The 21,322-nt window shown below is 35.6% G+C and overlaps 1 protein-coding gene across 1 annotated transcript; it reads left to right on the top strand.

The window, feature by feature from the left end:
* The first annotated feature begins 2,329 nt into the window (after window positions 1-2,329).
* LOC106402197 (protein NRT1/ PTR FAMILY 6.3) lies at window positions 2,330-13,313 on the top strand. The gene is made up of 5 exons (XM_013842885.3): window positions 2,330-2,616; window positions 2,721-2,898; window positions 2,986-3,025; window positions 3,200-3,774; window positions 12,262-13,313. Exons 1-5 carry the CDS (start codon window positions 2,505-2,507, stop codon window positions 13,127-13,129), a joined length of 1,773 nt encoding a protein of 590 aa, XP_013698339.2. The 5' UTR covers window positions 2,330-2,504; the 3' UTR covers window positions 13,130-13,313.
* Window positions 13,314-21,322: the final 8,009 nt, after the last annotated feature.

Raw genomic sequence — 21,322 nt, 5'->3', positions numbered from 1 at the left:
GAACCCGAACGGGTAACCCGAAAACCCGAAAACCCGAAAACCCAGAAAAATATCCGAAAAACCGATCCGAATGTCCAAATTAATATATAATATAAATATTTGAAACATGAATATGTATTTTAAATATTCAATTTCATATTTATCTGGATATGTATCTAACAATAACTATTTAAAATTTAAATAAATACCTTAAATACTCCATTATATTACAAAGAAGATATATTTCTTATGTTTTACTTTTAAATTTTAGATTTTACTTTGGATATATCCTAACCGATCCGATATAATCCGAATTCGAATGATATGTGGTTACTTCGGATATATCCGAACCGATTCGAAACCGAAATGTTATATCTGAATCCGATCCGTACTTGTAAATTTACTAAAATGAAACCTATAAGGTGTTACAAAATAGAATCGAAATCCGAAAAACCCGATCCGAACCCGAACGGGTACCCGAACGCCCAGACCTAATTTTATCTATCAATTTCTTCTTTTCTCTTTTTTTTTCTTTCCGGATGATGTAGTAGACTAGTAGTTATCAATTTAATTCAAGAGAAGATCATAAATTTTGGGATCACCACGCCTTCTCCTTTTCTTTTTGGATCGGACTCCTCGTTGTCACTTGTCACCTCTGTCTGGGCTTCCGCAATCTTTGGATGTATACAAAATAATGGACTGCGGGGGATATTTACGTAAATATATAGCAATAAGAACATTTAAAAAGTGTTTATTATTGGGTTGAAACTTCATCGATCGGCCTATCAATAATTCAGAGATCGGATATATTTTCTGAATTATATGAAATATAAAAATCTGTTAAAAAAGATTTTAGTGATAAAATCCTTCAACTATTTTTAAATTAAAAAAAATTAATTAAATTTTCAACATTTTAAACTCTCATTTTAAAAAATCTTTAACTTCGAACTCTCAATCTAGCACTTGATGCGCTTGATGACACTGAGAGCAGCATTATTGCTGACTCTTAATGAGTTTTAAGAGGTGTATGGCCCATAAAAATCATAAAACCCACCCCTTTTTTCTCTTCTGCAAGGGGCGGATCCGATAAAGTTTTTGTACTGTTCGCGGGCTCCACTAACACGTGGCGGCCCGCGATTGGTCCATTTTTTATTTTTTATTTTAAAAAAAAAAATCGGACTAAACAAAAAAAAAATAATAAAAAAAAAAAAATAGAACCACGCTCCCCCCTTACGTTAATGCTGCTCTGAGGCACTGAAAAATGACCAATGCCTTTTAACCTAAAAAGTTCATACCCACAGTTCCAAAGTCAGAGGAAATGGTAAAATAGTATGAGTTATTCTTGGGTTCACCCCCTAGGGTGAACCTTTAGGTTCACCAACCAATAGAAAGTTGTCATTTTAAATCTAGTATCTTTTAATTAAGGAAACCAAATAACTTGCAAATTATATTATTTTTTCAAAATAAAATTTAAAAATAAATAAAAATAATATATAAAAAACGAATTCAAAAAAAAAAAATGTTGTCAACAAAACACTAAACCCTAAACTCTAATACTAAACCCTAAACTCAAATCCTAAACCCTAAATCCTTAAGTAAACCCTAAATCTTTGGGTAAAACCCCTAAACCCTTGGAAAAACACTAAACATGTTGTCAACAAAACACTAAACCCTAAACTCTAATCCTAAACCCTAAACCCTTGGGAAAACCTTAAACCCTTGGGTAAACTCTAAACCATTGGGTAAACCCTAAACCCGTAGGTAAACCCTAAACCCTTGGAAAAACACTAAACATTTGGATAAATTCTAAATTATAAATCTTAAACACTAAACTCTAAATCTTAAAAATAAATATTTTTTTTAAACAATATTTTTTTAGAACTATTGTTATTTTTATTTACTTAATTTTTTATTTTTTATTTTAAAAGCATAATATAATTTGGCAAGTTATTTTGTTTCCTTAATTAAAAGATACTAGATATAAAATGACAACTTTCTATTGGTTGGTGAACCTAAAGGTTCACCCCCTAGGATGAACCCAAGAAAAAAGTCAAATAGTATGACTACTCAAATAGTATTTGGCTTTGGTGCCCATTGGGCAATATTAATGAAATCTTGTTGTCGACAAAAAAAAGTATTCGGCTTTGGTCTTTGTCACCCAGACGCACGCAATTTCTCTTTCTACGTGTGTGTATATTTACTACTTCTATTTTTTTTTAAACACTTATTTACTACTTCTATTCTATATGATATCTCTCTCCCAAATAAAAAACACTCATCAGAGTCATGTGTCACTTTATATTTTAAATAAATAAATCAAAACCCAAAAACTAAATTTTTAGCTTGGGAAATTTCCAGTATAAATAGAGGCATCAAGACTCCAAAGATGAACACGTTTAATATCATAAAAGAAACCAAAAGGTCTAAAAAAAGCCTTTTTAAGAACTTTGCTTGTATTGACCAAGCAACCTTTGTCCCTATAAGAAAACTGCAAAAACATTTCGTCCTGCGTCCATCTTCAAGATATGTCTCTTCCTGAAACAAAATCTCAAACCCTTTTGGATGCTTGGGACTTCCAAGGCCGCCCTGCCGATCGCTCTAAAACCGGTGGATGGGCTAGCGCCGCGATGATTCTCTGTAAGTATAATAACACACATATATTACGTTATAAGCTTATTCGAAATGGTTTGGAGTTAATTTCAGTTTCTTCCTGGATGTATCTAACTTCAGTTTATTTGAAGGTATTGAGGCGGTAGAGAGGCTAACAACTTTAGGTATCGGCGTTAATTTAGTGACTTATTTGACGGGAACTATGCATTTAGGCAATGCAACAGCGGCTAACACCGTTACCAACTTCCTCGGAACTTCATTCATGCTCTGTCTCCTCGGTGGCTTCATAGCTCACACCTTTCTCGGAAGGTTTGTATGTATATAATTTATAAATAATTAACAAATTGATTTTTTCTCCTGTGCTCATGTTAAGTAAATTAATTTTGTTTCATATAGGTACTTAACGATTGCTATATTCGCCGCAATCCAAGCCACGGTAAGGACTTTAGAAGTCCCTTTTGTGTTACAAAAATTATAGCCAAGAAAATGAAGAAATTATAAATATTGACTACTCTAATAAATATATGAAAACAGTAAACGGCATAAGTCTTTATTTTGTTTATTTTTTCCAAAAATATATATATTTATGTTATTACTACATGATTATTAGGGTGTTTCGATTTTAACCCTCTCAACTATTATACCGGGACTTCAACCACCAAGATGCAACCCAACGACGTCGTCTCACTGCGTACAAGCAAGTGGAATACAACTGACGGTTCTGTACTTAGCCTTATACCTCACTGCCCTAGGTACAGGAGGTGTGAAGGCAAGTGTCTCCGGTTTTGGGTCAGACCAATTCGATGAGACTGAACCGAAAGAACAGTCACAAATGACATATTTCTTCAACCGCTTCTTCTTTTGTATAAATGTTGGCTCTCTTTTAGCCGTGACGGTCCTTGTCTACATACAAGACGATGTTGGACGCAAATGGGGATATGGCCTTTGCGCGTTTTCAATCGTACTTTCTCTAAGCATTTTCTTGGCCGGAACAAATTGCTACCGTTTCAAGAAGTTGATCGGTAGCCCGATGACTCAAGTTGCGGCGGTTATTGTGGCTGCATGGAGGAATAGACGGCTCGAGTTGCCGTCGGACCCGTCGTATCTATACGACTTGGATGATGTTATCGCGGCTGAAGGTTCGATGAAGAGTAAACAAAAGCTGCCACATACCAAACAATTCCGGTACGATATCTATTGTCTAATTAGCTGCTTTATTTTCATTAATTTGAAACATTTTACTCAAAGAAACAAATCCCACCTATGATTAATTACGGTTATGATTCATTAAGGTTAAAATATTTTTAAGATTCAAATTTGACAGTTTCTGTATTTTATTGAAAGGGTTAATCTCAAATAATTGAGTATGGTGGGTTAATTGAATGTGATAGTAGAGACTTGAGAAATGTGAAATTAAAAGTGGGGCTGTGTGGGTGAGAAATAACTCAAAAAGCTCGTGTCCTTTAGTTAAAGGGAGACCACAACTATTTTCATTATATGCCTACTTGGCATTAGAATCCAATAAAAAGGTTTGAATAGTTTCCTTTGTCTCTTGTTACGAGGAAAATGAAAATTTATCATAAAAATATTACTGTTCGACCATACAATGAAACTGCTCCATGCCAGAACATGGATTTTGTACAGCTAACTACAATATTTTGGATTATTTCCTTATAATTGTGTATATGTGTGTGTACTTACGTTAGATAGCACGTCAAGTTCAATACATAACTATATAATAGGTAAGAAAATAAGAAAAGTTCCTCATGAAGATTTGATAAAAATGAAGAAAAAAACTTAGGGATATATATGCACATTGGGTAATATTCTCCATCGTTACTTTTTACCTCTAAATGAAAAATATAGAAAATTTCACATCATGTGTTCGATTATTTGGTTATTAAAGTGAGAATGACCGGACTTGTCCTATTGGCTGAATATTTAAAATATTATGAATTTTGTTTTTGTTGGAAGAGATCTTATCTCATAAAAGAGTTAAACCAAAATTGTGGATCTCGTGAAAATATACAAGTTTTCTACAAACTATAGACATTAAAAAAATAGCTTAAGCCCCAATTTGTGGTGAAAGTAAAAGTAGTTATCATATTCTATTTTTTATTTTATTCTTTTTGTTTGCCAACCAAGTACAGTAAGTATCTTTTACGCATCAATCCCTATGCATGCCTAGATAGACACACAAGAATCCAAAGGAATCAAATAACTTTTAACCGCAGATAACTGTATAGTATCTTTATGTTTTTTTTTTTTTTTCTTTTTTTTTTTTTCATCTGAAATTTCCATAATCACAAAAGTTTGAAAAACCCTTACAAAGGAAAATCAGATCATAAACTACCTAAAGTCACGTTCTATTTCAAACAAAACCGAAAGCCACCTTGGTTGCCCCAGCGCAACATACGATTGAAACCTATCCTGATTCACAACACTCTGAGCTATTAGACGCGCTCCCCTATTAGCTGCAGGAAGTTCAAACATAACCTTCCAATCCAAAAAATTCACAAGCAGCATCATAATCTCTTTCACTTTAAAATTGAAGGAAGGCCAAGCTTTTGGTTTATTTATTGCATTAACCAAGACCCTTCCTTCAAACGCAAAGTGAACCTTGAAGATCCTATGACTGATCATACTTTCTAATGACCATAGGAAAGCCAAAAAGAAAGCCTCATCTTTTGATCCCACCGATCCAAAAGCTCGACGACTATGCAAACACACCACCCCATTTGAATCACGGAGCACCCACGCAGCTCCTGCCAACCTTTTTGTCTTCGACCAAGACATGCCTATATTGCATTTGAAAAAATGTCTTGGTGGCTTCTTCCATTTAACCTCTCTCTTCTGCTCTGAATCCACCCCTACTCCCTTTCCTTCTGATCCCAATGATTGAGCTACAAACCAGAGTGAAGCTTCGTCCTCTGCTTTCTTCCAAATTTGGATGCTATCATAGAGAAACCCTTCAAACAACAAAGAGTTTCTATTCTTCCATAGATACCACAGCGTCCAAGGGAAAACTCGAACAATTTCTACCACCTGTGAGCTATCTTGTATAGTTGAAAATAGGTATTTCATATTCTGAAATAGAGAGGTGTCAGTAAAACCTCCAGGTGGTGATGGAAAACCTGAGATCGCCCAGACTTGCCTGGAAAAAGTACAGGAGAATAAAACGTGATTGACAGACTCAGTTTCCAAACCACACACCTGACAACATTCATCACATTTCATTCCCCTCTCTGCCAGACAGTTATTAACCGCTAAAGCATTTGATATAGCTTTCCACATGAAGACTTTAATCTTCGGTGGAGCTTTGAAACCCCAAACCTGAGCTTTTAACGGATTTAAGGATGGCTGAATATTCTGTTGATTGATAATGGCCTCATTCTTAACAGAGAAGGAAAGATCGTACCCTGTTTTGACAGAATAAAGACAATTCCTAGTATATTTCCACAGCCATGAATCATCATCTGAAACCACCGGCTGATTTCGGAGAAGTATTGCAATATCAGCAAGAACAAAAAGCTCATTTATTTTGATTGTATCCCATCTTCTAGACTGAGGGTTAATCAGATCTGAAACCATCAGGTTCACATCAAATAACCTCTGCCTTCTGATCGGGGGTCTACAATTTCCTTCCTCATCCTCTAACCATGGATCTGTCCAAACCTTCATACTTCTTCCATTCCCTACCATGCGTTTGAGACCTTTTGAAAGTAGGTCTCGTCCATATAAAATACTTCTCCAGGCATAGGAAGGTTTTGCACCCAAAGGAGTTGTAGCAAAATCTAAGTTCTCAAAGTATTTTGCTTTCATAACCCTAGACATCAAGCAATCCTCAGAATGAATTAATCTCCATGCCTGCTTGGCTAACAGTGCTTGGTTCAAACACTTCAAGTCCTTGAATCCCATGCCACCTAGCTCTTTAGGTAAACACATTTTCTCCCAGCTTATCCAATGGATTTTTCTTTTATGTTCCAGCGAACTCCACCAAAAACTTGCCATAGCAGACGACAAATTGTCACAGAGAGTTTTTGGGATTTTAAAACAGGACATTGCCGACACTGGCAGAGCGGAAGCCGTAGATTTTAGGAGAACCTCTTTGCCCCCTTGAGAAAGGGTCTTCGCATGCCAACCTGAGATTCTTTTAAGCATTCTCTCCTTTAAGTAAGCAAAGAGCTTAACCTTTGATCCCTTTAAACATTCTGGAAGACCAAGATATTTAGAAGCTCCACCCTCCGCTTCAATCCCCATCTTTCTTCTGACATTACTCTTAACCTCTTCTGATATCCCTTTCCCAAAAGTAATTGAAGACTTGGTAGGATTGATTACTTGGCCCGTCACCTCTCCATATCTATGAAGAACTCTTAACAAATGATCACTTTGCTCCTCATTTGCTTTACAAACCAACAAGCAATCATCAGCAAAAAGCAAATGATTAACCGAAGGTCCATGATCACCAAAACTCATTCTTGTTATCGAGCCTTCCTCCTCTGCTTTCGTCAATAGATGTGAGAGACCTTCAGCGCAGAGCACAAACAGGAATGGAGAGAGCGGATCTCCCTGTCTCAAACCCCTCTGTGGCATTACTAAGCCATGAGGCTGATCATTAATCAAGATAGAATACGACACTGTTGAAACACAGGTCATAACTCTATTCACCCAATTAATTTGAAAGCCCAAAGCACATAGCAGAGCCCGAAGATAGCCCCACTCCACTCTATCATAAGCCTTCGACATATCAGTTTTTACCACCATATATTCCTCTCCAATGCGAGTAGAAGAACCCAGAGAGTGAACTAGCTCATGAGCAATAGTGATATTATCTGATAATAACCTCTCAGACACAAAGGCAGATTGGGTATTACCCACCAGTCTATTCATCCAAGGTTTTAGTCTGGCCACTATTATCTTAGATACGACCTTGTAAATCACCGAACAAAGGCTGATAGGCCGTAGATCTGATATCAGTTTTGGATCAGGAATCTTTGGGATTAGACACAAGTGGGTATAATTCCATTCTTTAGGGAGGACCCCTGATATGAAGAACCGTTGAACGTCGTTAACCACTTGTTCTTCCACAACTGACCAAAATTTCTGTAAAAACAAAGCTGACATACCGTCTGGTCCTGGGGCTTTGGAAGGGTTAATAGAAAACATCGCTTCCTTCACCTCTTTAGCTGTCACTGGTTTATTCAGAAACCAGTTCATTTGATCCGTCACCCTTGGAGCCATGCCTTGGAACCAGCTATCAAAAGGCTTAGGATTTGACGACTTAAAAAGTTTGGAGAAAAATTCAATAGCCACATCCCCTTTAGCCGCTTCAGAGAATACCTCCTCTCCTCTGTCATTCAACAGCTTCTCAATGTTGTTCTTAGCCCGGGCCGCCTTTACAGAGTTCTGAAAGAACTTTGTGTTTCGATCCCCCGCATACATCCATTTTTCATTACTTTTCTGCCACCAATAAATTTCTTCATCTCTATAGGCTTTTACCAAATCTCTTTTCAAAGCATGAATCTGATATACCGAGGGATCATGCGACGACTGCTGTTGCTCCAAGTCAAACTCCAATTGTCTGATTCTCTCCCTTGAATTCATATCTGATCTTTTCTTCAAAGCACTTAGAGCTTTTCTACATGCTTTTAATCTGGACGAAACCGTTCCCATTCTACTACCATCAGCAACATGCCAAGCATTGGTGACACTGTCCTTGATGCCATCTAGGTCCAACAATCTTCGATCAAATCTGAAGCATCCTCTATAACTTTCTTGAGGCTCGATCAGTTTAATAAGAACAGGACGATGATCTGATCCTCTTTTAGCCATAAAGAGCTGGTTTGAGCAAGGAAACTTCTGAGACCAAGCTCTGTTGCCAAAACATCTGTCAAGCCTAGATTGGATCCACAAATTTCCCCTTCTTCCTCCCCATGTAAAACCATCACCATGACTTGGAAGTTCCTCTAATTTTCCGGCTTTTATCATCTGATTAAAAGGCTCAAAAGATTCATCTGCTCTCCATGTACCTCCAACTTTCTCCCCATTATGCAGAATATCATTAAAATCACCAAAGACACACCACCCATCCTTTCTATTTACCCCAATGCGGGAGAGCCTTTCCCACAACTCGCATCTACTACTCCAATCCGAAGGACCATAAACACAGGACGCATAGAAAGAGACTGAATCTAGCTGTATTAAACAGTCCAAAAGGTTTTTATTCACAGTCTGGAACTTGATATTAACAGATTTCTTCCAGAAAACCGCCAAACCCCCCGCATGACCAATAGGATCGACCGTAAAAACCTTATCATACCCCAGCCAAACCTGAAGATCAACCAAAACGTTTCTACAATTCATAGTCTCCATTAGGAACAACACCTCAGGAAAATGTTTTTTACGCATCTCCCTTAGGCGAGGAATTGTCAGACCCTGAGGCCGCCCTAGACCCTGACAATTCCAGCTTATTATGCTTATCTTGGATGCGGCGATCCCTCATTCGGGATCACCCTTGATTCCTTTAGCTTTGCAGCTTTGCATCCACGATCATCCTCAACTACTACCTTCCTCTTGCTCCCTATCTTCTCACTTCTAGATCCTTCTCCATACAAAACATTCAAGACTGAAGAGGTTTTGGCTTTCTGCTCCTGCCTTTTCCTTATATAGGGTCTTCTTCTCACTTTTTGTTTCTGTTGACAAACCCCAGATGATCTAGTCAAAAGACATGAATCATATTCCGTAGAGTTTGCAACATCACTTTTAGCCTGAGAAGTCTCACCTCCCGACTCCAAGGAAAAAGGAGCAGGAGCAGAAGCCATAGGTCTTTCCTCAACCCTCCTTTTATCACCCATATCACCCAAACTTAGGTCGCCCAATCTTTCAAAAGCACTGCACTTACTTCCTGCCTTAAAAGCTGACGCCATTATCTTTTCTGTAGGGTTCCCAGCCTTTTGGGACGCATCCCCTGGAGAGTTAAGATCAAAATCAAACACTATTCATTTTCCTTTGTCTAGCTGCTTTGTAAACACGGGAGCTACTTCCAGACGAAGAACTGTCTTTTGGGATATTGGGTTACTTTCAGCTTGAGCTACAGACGATCTAACCCTTTCAATTCTCACCCACTTGTCAGCTTCAGATGATGATAACAGATATCTTCGCATTTCTTCTAAAACTTCTGGAGAAATTTTCCATCTACCCGTTAACTTACAAAACCCGACCTGCTCTTCCCTTAGAACTCCATAAAGAGGATCACCTTCTTTCAGCACAGACTGAACACTCTCTCGGTCCTCCATAGCCTTAGCCCTCCTTTCGTTTGATTGATCTCTCCTTCTTCCAACTATAAGAGGACAAACTTGCTTTTCATGGTTCAAGCTCTGACACTCAAAGCATCGTTTTCTGATTCTTTCATAGTTGTAATAAACCACCGATGTTCCCCCTTCCGGAAGACTAACAACTTTAGACGTTCTCAGCGGTCTTGAAACATTCAAACGAACTTGAACCCTAACATAATCTTCTCGTTGGGGCTTGTCAGGATCAAAAGCTACTACCTTCACTTCTCCCGCTAATTCTCCCAAAGCTGTAATAGCCTCCTCTGTATAGTGATTAACAGGTATATTCCTAATTCGAACCCAGACTAGGATATACTGAAGATAATCAGGAGGAGGAAACTCCATCCATCGATCCAAAGCCAGAGTCCAATCATTAGAAGTATGAACCCCTTTCTCCAAGACCTCTAACAGATCATGCTCATGATCAAATATAAACTGGAACCGTTCTCTCGATAGAGCTACACCTCTAACTCTCCCTTGTTTCTGCCACTGCCGCGGCATATCAAGGATAACTGTTGAAACCTTCTGACAATCTGGATTCAAGATCCTTCCAATTAAACTTCGCGAATTTCTTTCTGAAGATTTGAATTGAGGAAGATTTGACATCTGAAAGGGTTCATCTTCTTCCTCTAGAGATAACGCCAACATCGCCTTATCCATCGCAATCGACATCTTGAGATGAAATTAGATTGATCTTCACGCGTTACCGATAAAGCCAGAAACTTTTTAAAGTTAAGAAGATTGATCGGAAAAAGATAAAACCAAGCGGTGTTTTTAGATAACTACAAGCGTTGTTTTCGACCAGGTTATAAAACCAAAGTTCCACCCAAATAAGAAAGGAATCTTTTTTGAGAGAGAATTCAAAGCCCAAAGAAGGGATTCTATCTTTATGTTATTCTCTACACTGAATTTCTCCTTGTTTTGGAAATAAATGGAAATAAATAAAGAAGAAATAAACCATAAGTTAGGGAGACAGTTGTTTTGTCTTGTAGTGGGAAACATCACGTTTCGTGTCGTAACATCTCTACTACTTTACACCTTCACCGGGCTAGACACAAAGTTAAGACTTTCGAACCCTACCGTCACGTGCTTTGCGTGCTATGTGCTTCATTCAATTTGTCTATTCTTGGGCGATTATGTATGTGCTGGTAACCGGGCCTCGTGGTCTGGTGGTATAGGAATCTCGGCTGAGGTGCCCGCCATCACGAGTTAGAGCCCCGGCCACAGCGGATTTAACATCCTTTCCGTTGGGGTGCTGGACCCCCTACGGGGATAGTTGGGAATGTGGCTGCCCAGATACCAGAGTTACCAAAAAAAAAAAAAAAAAAAAATGTATGTGCTGATGTACATAGATTATGTATAGTTCTTAATTTGCTTTGTGTGAAGGGCTACATCACGAAAATATGATATGTTAACAAAGAAGTCAAGAACAACAAATAAATAAAAATAACAATCAATGAAATGTCAGTAGGGACTATTTTAGTATAGTATCTATTTCGCTATCAACAAGCCACTACGCCAGCTCTTTCTAAGAAACACATGAAAGATCTTTTGTAACAATACATAGGTCTGGGCACGGATCGGATATCCGGGTTTTTGAAAGTATTTGTGATTTGCTTCGTATGTCATGGATATCTATTTTTCGATTTGTTTTGCTTCGGAAAAATACAGATATTCGGAAAAACAGATATCCGGAAAATAAATAGATATTTGCGGATATTTACGAATACGTACGGATATCTCATATGTTTTGATTAATATAAATAATCTTAAAATTTTGATACAAAATTTGTTTTGCAAAATATTTTTTTGCATGATATATATGGTAAAAATTGAAAGAAGTAGTGAATCTACATATTTTGTAAATTTTTTTAAACTTAATTAACAATTATAATAACACAAAACTTAAGAAAAAATTATAATTATCATAAATGTATTCTCTTCCTTTTATGTAATACTTTTATATAAGTAATAATGTGAATATAATTTATCAAATCATATGTTGGAATAATAATTATATAATTTTATACATTAAAAACTTTAAATATAATCAAGATATACATATATTTATATATTGCCGGATCGGATCGGATATCCGATTCCCAAAATTTTAATATTTGTGATTTGCTTCGATTTTAACGAATATTAGTATTTGCTTTGATTCGAAAATGATATCCGGAATTTTCGGATCGAATCGAAACGAATAACGAATCGAATCAAATTTAACGGATAAAATGTCCAGCCCTGACAATACAGACCTGTCATTAATCCAAAATTCATTTTTCTCCGTAGAAATCTAATATGAATCTAACTATTTCTTATATCATTTTTTATGCAAAAGTTCGTTAGACAAGGCGGCGATAAAGGACCAAGAAGCGGCGATGACCCAAAACGTATTCAACAAATGGACACTTTCAACTCTAACCGATGTTGAGGAAGTGAAACAAATCGTTCGGATGTTACCAATTTGGGCAACATGCATCCTCTTTTGGACCGTCCATGCACAATTGACAACATTATCGGTCGCACAATCCGAGACAATGGACCGGCACATTGGGAGCTTTGAGATCCCTCCAGCCTCAATGGCCGTCTTCTATGTTGGTGGCCTCCTCCTAACGACCGCCCTTTACGACCGTGTCGCCATTCGCCTATGCAAAAAGCTATTCAACTACCCTCAAGGTCTAAAACCGCTTCAGCGCATTGGTTTAGGTCTCTTATTCGCAGCCATGGGTATGGCCGTAGCTGCTTTGGTAGAGATCAAACGTCTTAGAACCGCACATTCCCACGGCCCAACAGTCAAAACGCTTCCTCTAGGGTTTTATCTACTAATCCCACAGTACCTTATTGTTGGTATCGGCGAGGCGTTGATATACACAGGACAGTTGGACTTTTTCTTGAGAGAGTGTCCTAAAGGTATGAAAACGATGAGCACGGGGCTATTGTTGAGCACATTGGCGTTAGGGTTTTTCTTCAGCTCTGTTCTCGTGACTATTGTTGAGAAATTCACCGATAAAGCTCATCCGTGGATCGCTGATGATCTCAACAAGGGTCGTTTATATAATTTCTATTGGCTTGTGGCCGTAATTGTTACTTTGAACTTCCTTATTTTCCTCGTTTTCTCCAAGTGGTACGTTTACAAGGACAAAAGACTAGCTGAGCTTGGGATTGAGTTGGAAGATGAGCCGGATATTCCCATGGGTCATGCATGATCATGATGATGATGATGAATAATGTATTATTGTCGATATGAATGAATTTGATTTCGAGTTTTGTGGTATATTTTATGATTTTTTTTCAGTTAACTCTTGTTTCCGAGTCGACAAAATTATGGACAGACTGATTAGGGATAAAGATTCCCGTCAAGGTCCGTATAAAAGCAGAAATTGAAACGTTTCTTAGGTTTTTTTTTACAACAAAATGGAAATTTCTTAGGTTTAACGCAATTGATGAGAGTACTGTTTGTGTTAGAATAAAAAAAGATGTGTATTGTTTAAATTTCAAGTTGTCTGATATTTTCAACTTTGTCTCTTTTTGGATATAAGTGAATTCATGACCCCAGTTCTGAGAATCTATTGGATCGATTGGTCCCTCGGTGACTATTGGTCAAGTGGCAATATAAATTATGAGTTATTCTTGGGTTCACCCCCTAGGGTGAATCTCTAGGTTCACCAACCAATAGGATTTCATTATTTCAAATTCGATATCTTTTAAAAAAGGAAACAAAATATTATCAAGTTATATTATGTTTTTAAAATAAAAAAGTAAAAAAAAAATAGTAGTTACAAAAAAAAAAAAAATTCCTAAAATATTGTTAGCGTTGTCAGCAAAACACTAAACCCTAAATCCTAATCCCTAAACCCTAAATATGAAACCCTAAACCCTTGGGTAAACCCTAAACCCTTGGGTAAACCCTAAACCATTGGATAAATCATAAACTCTAAATAAAAAACACTAAACACTAAAATCCTAAACCCTTGAGTGTTTTAGTGTTTAGTGTTTTTTATTTAGAGTTTATGATTTATCCAAGGGTTTAGAGTTTACCCAAGGGTTTAGGGTTTCGGATTTAGGGTTTAGGGTTTAGGGATTAGGATTTAAGGTTTAGTTTTTTCTTGTCGACGTTAAATTTTTTTTTTTTGTAATTACAACTATTTTTATTTTTTATTTTTTTATCTTTTTACTTTGAAAATATAATATAACTTGACAATATTTTGTTTCCTTTTATAAAAGATATCAAATTTGAAATAACATAATCCTATTGGTTGGTGAACTTATAGGTTCACCTAGTGGGTGAACCCAAGAATAAGTCATAAATTATTAGGGAGATAGTCCAAAATCATCTTTAAACCTACATGACAAAGATCAAATATACTCTACGATGGTCCTCTACATTAGACGACTAGTTACTTTTATATTATTGTATTGTCACAAATTATATACTACTAGATAAACATAATTAAACTAATTACAGAATATAATAGAGTAATGGCAAGAAAGATTATAGAAATTGAGATAAAAAAAAAGTAATTATCTGAATGCTTATCCTGAATATTTTAAGTAAGACAAATCACACTGCGGCTATTATCTTTTCGACAAATTATTGACTGAAGTTATTTGTGTATGGCTTGATGACCCTAAAAGATAAACCCTTCGTGCATTTGTTCCAAAATTGAACAAAACTTAGGTGAACCTTTAAATTCACTTCCCCTCATATTACCAATCAAAATACCACATAAATTAATAATAAAATACATTATTTTAAAAAAAAAATCTAAAAAATTGAAAAAATAATGACACTCATTTTAATGACGCTAACGCTACTAACTAAACCCTAAACCATAAATTCTAAACCCAAACTCTAAACCATAAACCCAAACCCTATATCTTAAACCCAAATCCTAAACCCTAAACCCAAAACCAAAACCGTAAACTCTAAACCCAAACCCTAGACCTTAAACTCAAACCCTAGATCATAAACCCAAACCTAGACTCTAAACCCAAATATTAAACCCTAAAGAAACAACATCAACATTAACCCAAACCTTTAGGATATAGGATTTGGGTTCAGGGTTTACGATTTGAGTTTAGGGTGTAGGCATTAGGTTTGGATATATGGTTTGAGTTTAGAGTCTATGATTTGGGTTTAGGATATAGGGTTTGGGTTTACGGTTTGGGTTTAGGGTTTAGAATTTGGGTTTGGGATATATGGTTTAGGTTTAGAGTTTACGGTTTGGGTTTAGGGTTTAGGATTTGGGTTTAAGGTTTAGGGTTTAGGGTATAGATTTAAAGTTTAGGGTTTAGTTAGTGGCGTTAGCATCATTAAAATTGGCGTTATTATTTTTTTTCATTCTTTTAAATAAAATTAATCTATTTTTTATTAATCTAGGTGGCATTTTGGTTGGTAATAAGAGGAGAAGTGAATTTAAAGGTTCACCCTAGGGGTGAACCTAAGTCTTGTTCTCCAAAATTATAGAAGATGAGCTAAAATGTATGGAGCTTTGTTTTGCAATTTCCATATACTAGATCCTTTTCCGCGCTACGCGCGGATAATTTCTATTTAAATTTTACTAATGATTTGTTGTGTTAAAATCAAATATTGTAAAATCTTCATGTGTTTATAAACCACCTAGAAGTAAATAGTTGTTAAAATATTTTATTAAACGATTTTTCGTATAAATTAATAAAATATCATGATTTTATAACAATGGGTTTAAAGAGTTATGGCTGTTTTTTGTTTTTCGGAAACATGAACCAAATGTATGTTAACGTATTTCCTATTTATCTCAGCAATATACTTTTCTTTGTGAGTCTTTCTAAAGAACTAATCCTTATTAATGCTCCATGGAAGCTTTATAGAAGATTTAGCCCAATTTTTCAAAAGCATAATTAAAAAAACATATATTCTTTTTAAAAACAGAAACATAATATAAATCTATAAAATTTCTTAAGGTAATATTAAATATTTACAAAATTTAAGTTAATTACTTCTCAAATATAATAAAAGTCCTGCAAGAGTGTACAATACTGATAACCATGGATAAACAAATGGCATATATTCTTATTAGGAAATCTTCATACACACTCACTTGGCATAAAACGAATGTGAAATTGCAAATTGTACGATTTCTCAGTAAAAAGGACAACGAAAAAAACCAAAAGCAACCAAATGAGTTTTTATTCCACCTCCAATTTTAAGACATGCACTCTTCTTTATTGTTTTTCGCTCTTCGTCAGACTAAGAACTTGTAGACAATACTGCGTGAATCCACTACTTCTGGACCTGTGCAACACATTCACATATCCACATTAGGTTCATGTTCTCCTGCTTCCCCAAACTTATATAATCAAAGAACACCGCATAGTTGAACTGTAAAATCAGCCGCAATTAGTATTAGACATGAGTTCGGAACTATAACAACACATCACAGACGTACACCAAACACTTGGCTGCGTCCGCATCAACTTCCTCAAGATAAAGAGAGACCTAAAGAGTTAACACATATGATAAAACTTACCATCCAACCTTCAAAGTTGTAGGATTTGTAGATCCAGGAATTCTTCTTCGCTCTATCCCGAGCTTATTTTCTGGAAAATAAATCCAAAGCTAATGTCAACAAATGTATGTCTCAAAACAAATATCATTAGTCGTGACAGATCTCTCTGAGCGTCCAAACTCATTGCCTCACAGTCGGGTACCAATTAATACCTAATTAACAAATAAAGTCGATATTCAACCAATACGGGTTTACTAACCAAATTATTTTAATAGTAACTCAGTGAGTCTAGTGGTGACTTGTAAAACACTGATGACAAAAGCAATCACTATAACCAGAATCTAAGTGGAACTAATGAGTCAGGGTTTGTGATAAACGAATGAAATCTTACCTCTACAAAATGTGTGAGCTTGAAATGTTTTGTTCCCAGTCTCTGTCCACCTGACCCGATCATAGCCTTCACCTTTTTTTATATAAACTTGGAGCAGAAAACATAAACACTGAGCCTGGAAACAGTGTTCAAGGTTTACACTTACTGGAAAGATTAGTAACTGTAGTAGCCAGAGGTTATACATAAGGAAGCTCAATATTGTTGGTGTTGCCTCATAATCAGTCTGGTATGGGCAATCTGTCTTTGCAAAAGAATTAACATGTAATAATGTTCAGATTGAAAGGCAATAAAAGTATAAAACTATAGCACCATCATAGCTTGTAGTTAAAACCAAATATAACAAAAATTAACATAAAGTCAGATAGTAATCTTTTCTTTATAAGAGGAAAGACGCCATCTCCAGTACGCACCATCCATAGAAACCAGAGTATATATTTGAGACATTGCACATCTATATATATATCTTCACATATAGCAAGCTCCTCGTGACCATATAGATAGCTGTAATAGAAATATCAAAACCATGGTGATGAAAATTAGTTTAGAATGTTCTGATACCACTGAGTGTAATTATCAGTTGATTGTAGAATGCTACTTACATGAGACCAATTTTGGAGTAGAGTTTCTTAATGTCCTCTCTTGTGAGCTTAGTGTCAATGTGGCATTTAAAATGAACCAATTATCAGTAGCTTCATTCTCCATTCTTCTTCGAGCTGATCTTTATTTATTCAATTATCATTCTGCTCATCGTCTGAGAGAGCTCCTCGATTTGAAATCTCCCCTTGAAAGCCTAAAGGTTTCTAATCATGTTTCCAGCAATCTTCATGTCTGTAAACTGAGTTAGCAAAGATTTGTCAAGACGATAAGAAGCTAAACCATCAAACCTGTTCTGTTGTGCCAGATCTATGTAAACCCAATATCAATATATACAATCATTTCAAAACAAGATGATCAGTGGATATGACACCACGCTGTTATGCCTGAGACCTAAACCAAGATTCATATTTATCTGTTTAAGAGCATTCGCGAGGAGAGGAACTGGTATTAACATGAGAGTGAGTAAGACCAGCATATGTGGTGTTGTAACTACTTGTTTGACAAATTGAAAGTCAAGGTTTCCTGAAAGGCAGAATGTATCTTATCTGATCTTCACGGAAAAGACGATGATCAAATCACCAGAGCCGCATCTTATGGCACCACCAGATACTCCTCTTCTTCACCCTCCTCACAACCACAACCATCATGGCTTTCTTCATTTCGTGGCTTCAGCTGATGGGAAGCTTCTAAGTATGACAGTGCCCCTGTCGATGTATGAGATTAGTGAGTATACATGAATTGACAGACTAAAACATTGGAATATAAAATTGGCGTACATGTTCATCGATCAAAGGGTTAGGCGGGGGTTGTTGAAGCCAAGCGGTGGGATGTGTTTTGGTGGTGGATGGAATAGGCGAGCAATGAAAGCGGGAGGATATAATATATGGTGAGGTAGAGGGAATATGAAGAGTTATACCCATTCAAGTGTTAATTAATGGATTTGATTGGTTGATGTAGAAGACGATTATCGTACGAGGAGCTTCTTAATGGCTTTAGGTATTTTTTGGTGATGATGGGGAAGAGGAAGATGAAAAAATAGATCGTCGTAGATATAGAAAGAAATGTGAATATAATTTTTGGGCTTTGACGGGAATGAAAAAGCACGATATTTAATCTATTTCGAGTTTCAACTCAAGCTGGCCTGACGTGGCAAAAAAAAAATCTTTCTATTGGTTGATTTTTTAATCCTATGAGAACACTCTCTCCTTTGATCTTAATACTCCTTTTATTTATTATTTATTGTATTGTATGATGCTTACTATATAAAAATAGCAAGGAATATTCTGTGCACGTTTGTTTGTCTAGCAGTTGTCTCCCAGCTCTTATCTAGTTTGCAGATATAAATTATAATTTAATATTATGATTTCTCAAATATTCTCCCACCCCAATAATGCAGCTTTAAATTCTGAGTTTGGACATATATATATATATATGATCACTTCTGGCATGAACATCAAATCAGTTATAACTTATATCCATTCCTGCATATGGATATTAATCCAGTCCATCAGTATATGAACAAATTTCCATACTAATCTAATCAAATCCATTGATTGATGAACTAGAATCCATACTCATCCAACGGTCTGCTTCAGATATTTCTTTCAACAATCCGTTATTTTGGACTGAGCTGGATAAAGTGTATATAGTCGTGAGAGTTATCTGATTTTGTAATATAACTGCATAAAACTCAACTAATTTTCATTATTTATTTTTTGTTACATAATTTTCTTTTAAAAAACAAAATATTATAAATAACGTTCTTTCTGTATATCTAATTTAGAATAGAAGTTTTTAGCATAATATCAAATAACTTTCATTTTATAATTTTTAGTTACGAAAGAAAATATACGTAATTTTAATGAGATTATAATATGTAATTTCTTTTGTTTACGAATGTAAATATGTTTTCTTTCATAACTGCGAAGATCTCAAATGCTTTTTACGCTCAAAGACTAATTCCACGAAACCTTATATTACATGTTATTTTAGTTAAGGTGCGGTTAGGTGACCAAGACGAATCGAATCCATGTGGCAGAAGTTTCGGCCGGAACACCTCTACCACTTGAACCAGTGTCTTGGTATATTAATAGGTATTTCCCAAAAAAAGAATGTAAATAGTTTTTCAAGTTACTTAAGAAATTGTACGTTTATTTGATGATCTTAAATTAGATACTTTTATTTCTTCAGATCAATTATTTGATGATCTCTTTTGACACAAGACAACATATTTTCTATTCTTTTTCATGCGTCATACAACTATATATACAGCTGGACCCAAATTCACATTATACGTATCAAAACAATACCAACTAGGCCACAGTATATTCCAATATATTGACAACCATCTTAAAGAAGAACATATAGGAAAATATCTTAGAAAGATATATTATAGTATTGCAACATAGTATGATTTACTGTAATGATTGTCGAAGAGTTATAGTGTTGAAATGAGACTTATTTAGATCTTGAACTTACATGAGCCAATCACAGACAGGTAATCATGAACTTTTGGTCTAAAGAAGACTAGTTCAATTTAATGACTTTCTTTGACATATAATAAAAGACATGAGAGGAGAGTGGGATGGGGGGGGGGGGGGGGGGGGGAAAGAAACTAACTATTTTCTTTGTCATGATTCAATTATTGTCGTGTAGATTCGTCCAGATTCCTCTGTGGAATATATTCATGTTCAGTACATTAATATATTTCCAGTTGTCACAGAAACCAAAATTTCAACATGATAAGTGATATAAATATATATATGTAATACTGTGGACGAACAAAATTGTGGCGCTCACTACATAAAATGAGAAAGTATCTGGATTAATGTTTGTTAAAAACAAAATTCATGTAAATATATTGTATATATTTTTTCAACATCAGTATAAACCGTTGTGTATAATTAACATAAAAACCTAACTAACTTTGGTTAAGAATACAACAAATCAGTGAAATAAATATCACATAAAATAAATGAAAACCTAAGAAAACTCTAAACCTAGAGTGGCAGAATCAGCACGGTCGGTCAGAACTCAGAACACTACACCAAATTGAAAATTTCAAACCGAGACTACTCCACGCTGATTCTGAAGTTGATGGCAATAAGAGCATCGGTATTGGTGGGACTCAACCCACGAGCCCTTAGCGTTTTTTATTAAATTTATATGTTAAGGTACCTAAACTAAGGATATTGAAAAATTTGGTATATTATTAGTGGGACTTTTCTGGTCCCTTAGGTTATTATTTAATTAATTTATTATTTTAATAATGAATAACATATAAAAAGAAGTTTTAAATAAAATATATAAAAGAGAAGTTTAACATTAAAATTAAAATCTTAAGAAAATTACAAAATTGAAAAAAAGAAATACCAAACATCATAATAAAAAAAAAACACACACAAACATTTATTCCAATACAAATAGGAACTTGTAAATTATATGTTATGTGTAAGATGTCCAAATTTAGCCCAAATATTTTCAATCAAATCGTTTTTTAAATGTTCATGGATTTGTCTATTCCGAACGCTCGTTCGACGATTAATTGTACTCACGATAGGTGAAGGCATATTGACGGAAAATGTAGTCACCTCCTCTCTTTCTTCAAATTCATGAACGTTGTCCTCAGTTCCTGATGATCGTTCATCTTTGACAATCATATTATGGAGTATGATACATGCTCTCATAATATTTCCTATTTTTTCTTTATCCCAAATATTAGATGGATTTCTAACAACGGCAAACCTAGCTTGTAGGACTCCGAAGGCACGCTTGACATCTTTTTGCACAGCTTCTTGGATTTGAGCAAATAATGAATGCTTCTGACCTTGTGGTAGTCGGATAGATTGAATAAAAGTAGTCCATTTCAGATAAATACCATCCGTGAGATAATATGCCAAATGGTATGGATTACCATTAACATA

This window comes from Brassica napus, chromosome C5, assembly GCF_020379485.1.
Source record: "Brassica napus cultivar Da-Ae chromosome C5, Da-Ae, whole genome shotgun sequence".
In the NCBI taxonomy this organism is placed as follows: Eukaryota; Viridiplantae; Streptophyta; class Magnoliopsida; order Brassicales; family Brassicaceae; genus Brassica; species Brassica napus.
Note: the sequence above shows the minus strand (reverse complement) of the source record. Positions and strands in the feature narration are given on the sequence as shown.

Excerpts from the sequence above, each read along its gene's own strand:
- LOC106402197 (XM_013842885.3), top strand. The coding sequence starts at position 2,505 with ATGTCTCTTCCTGAAACAAAATCTCAAACCCTTTTGGATGCTTGGGAC. Across the intron at positions 2,617-2,720 it reads TAGCGCCGCGATGATTCTCT|GTATTGAGGCGGTAGAGAGG; the intron begins GTAAGTATAATA and ends GTTTATTTGAAG. Across the intron at positions 3,775-12,261 it reads CCACATACCAAACAATTCCG|TTCGTTAGACAAGGCGGCGA; the intron begins GTACGATATCTA and ends TTTATGCAAAAG.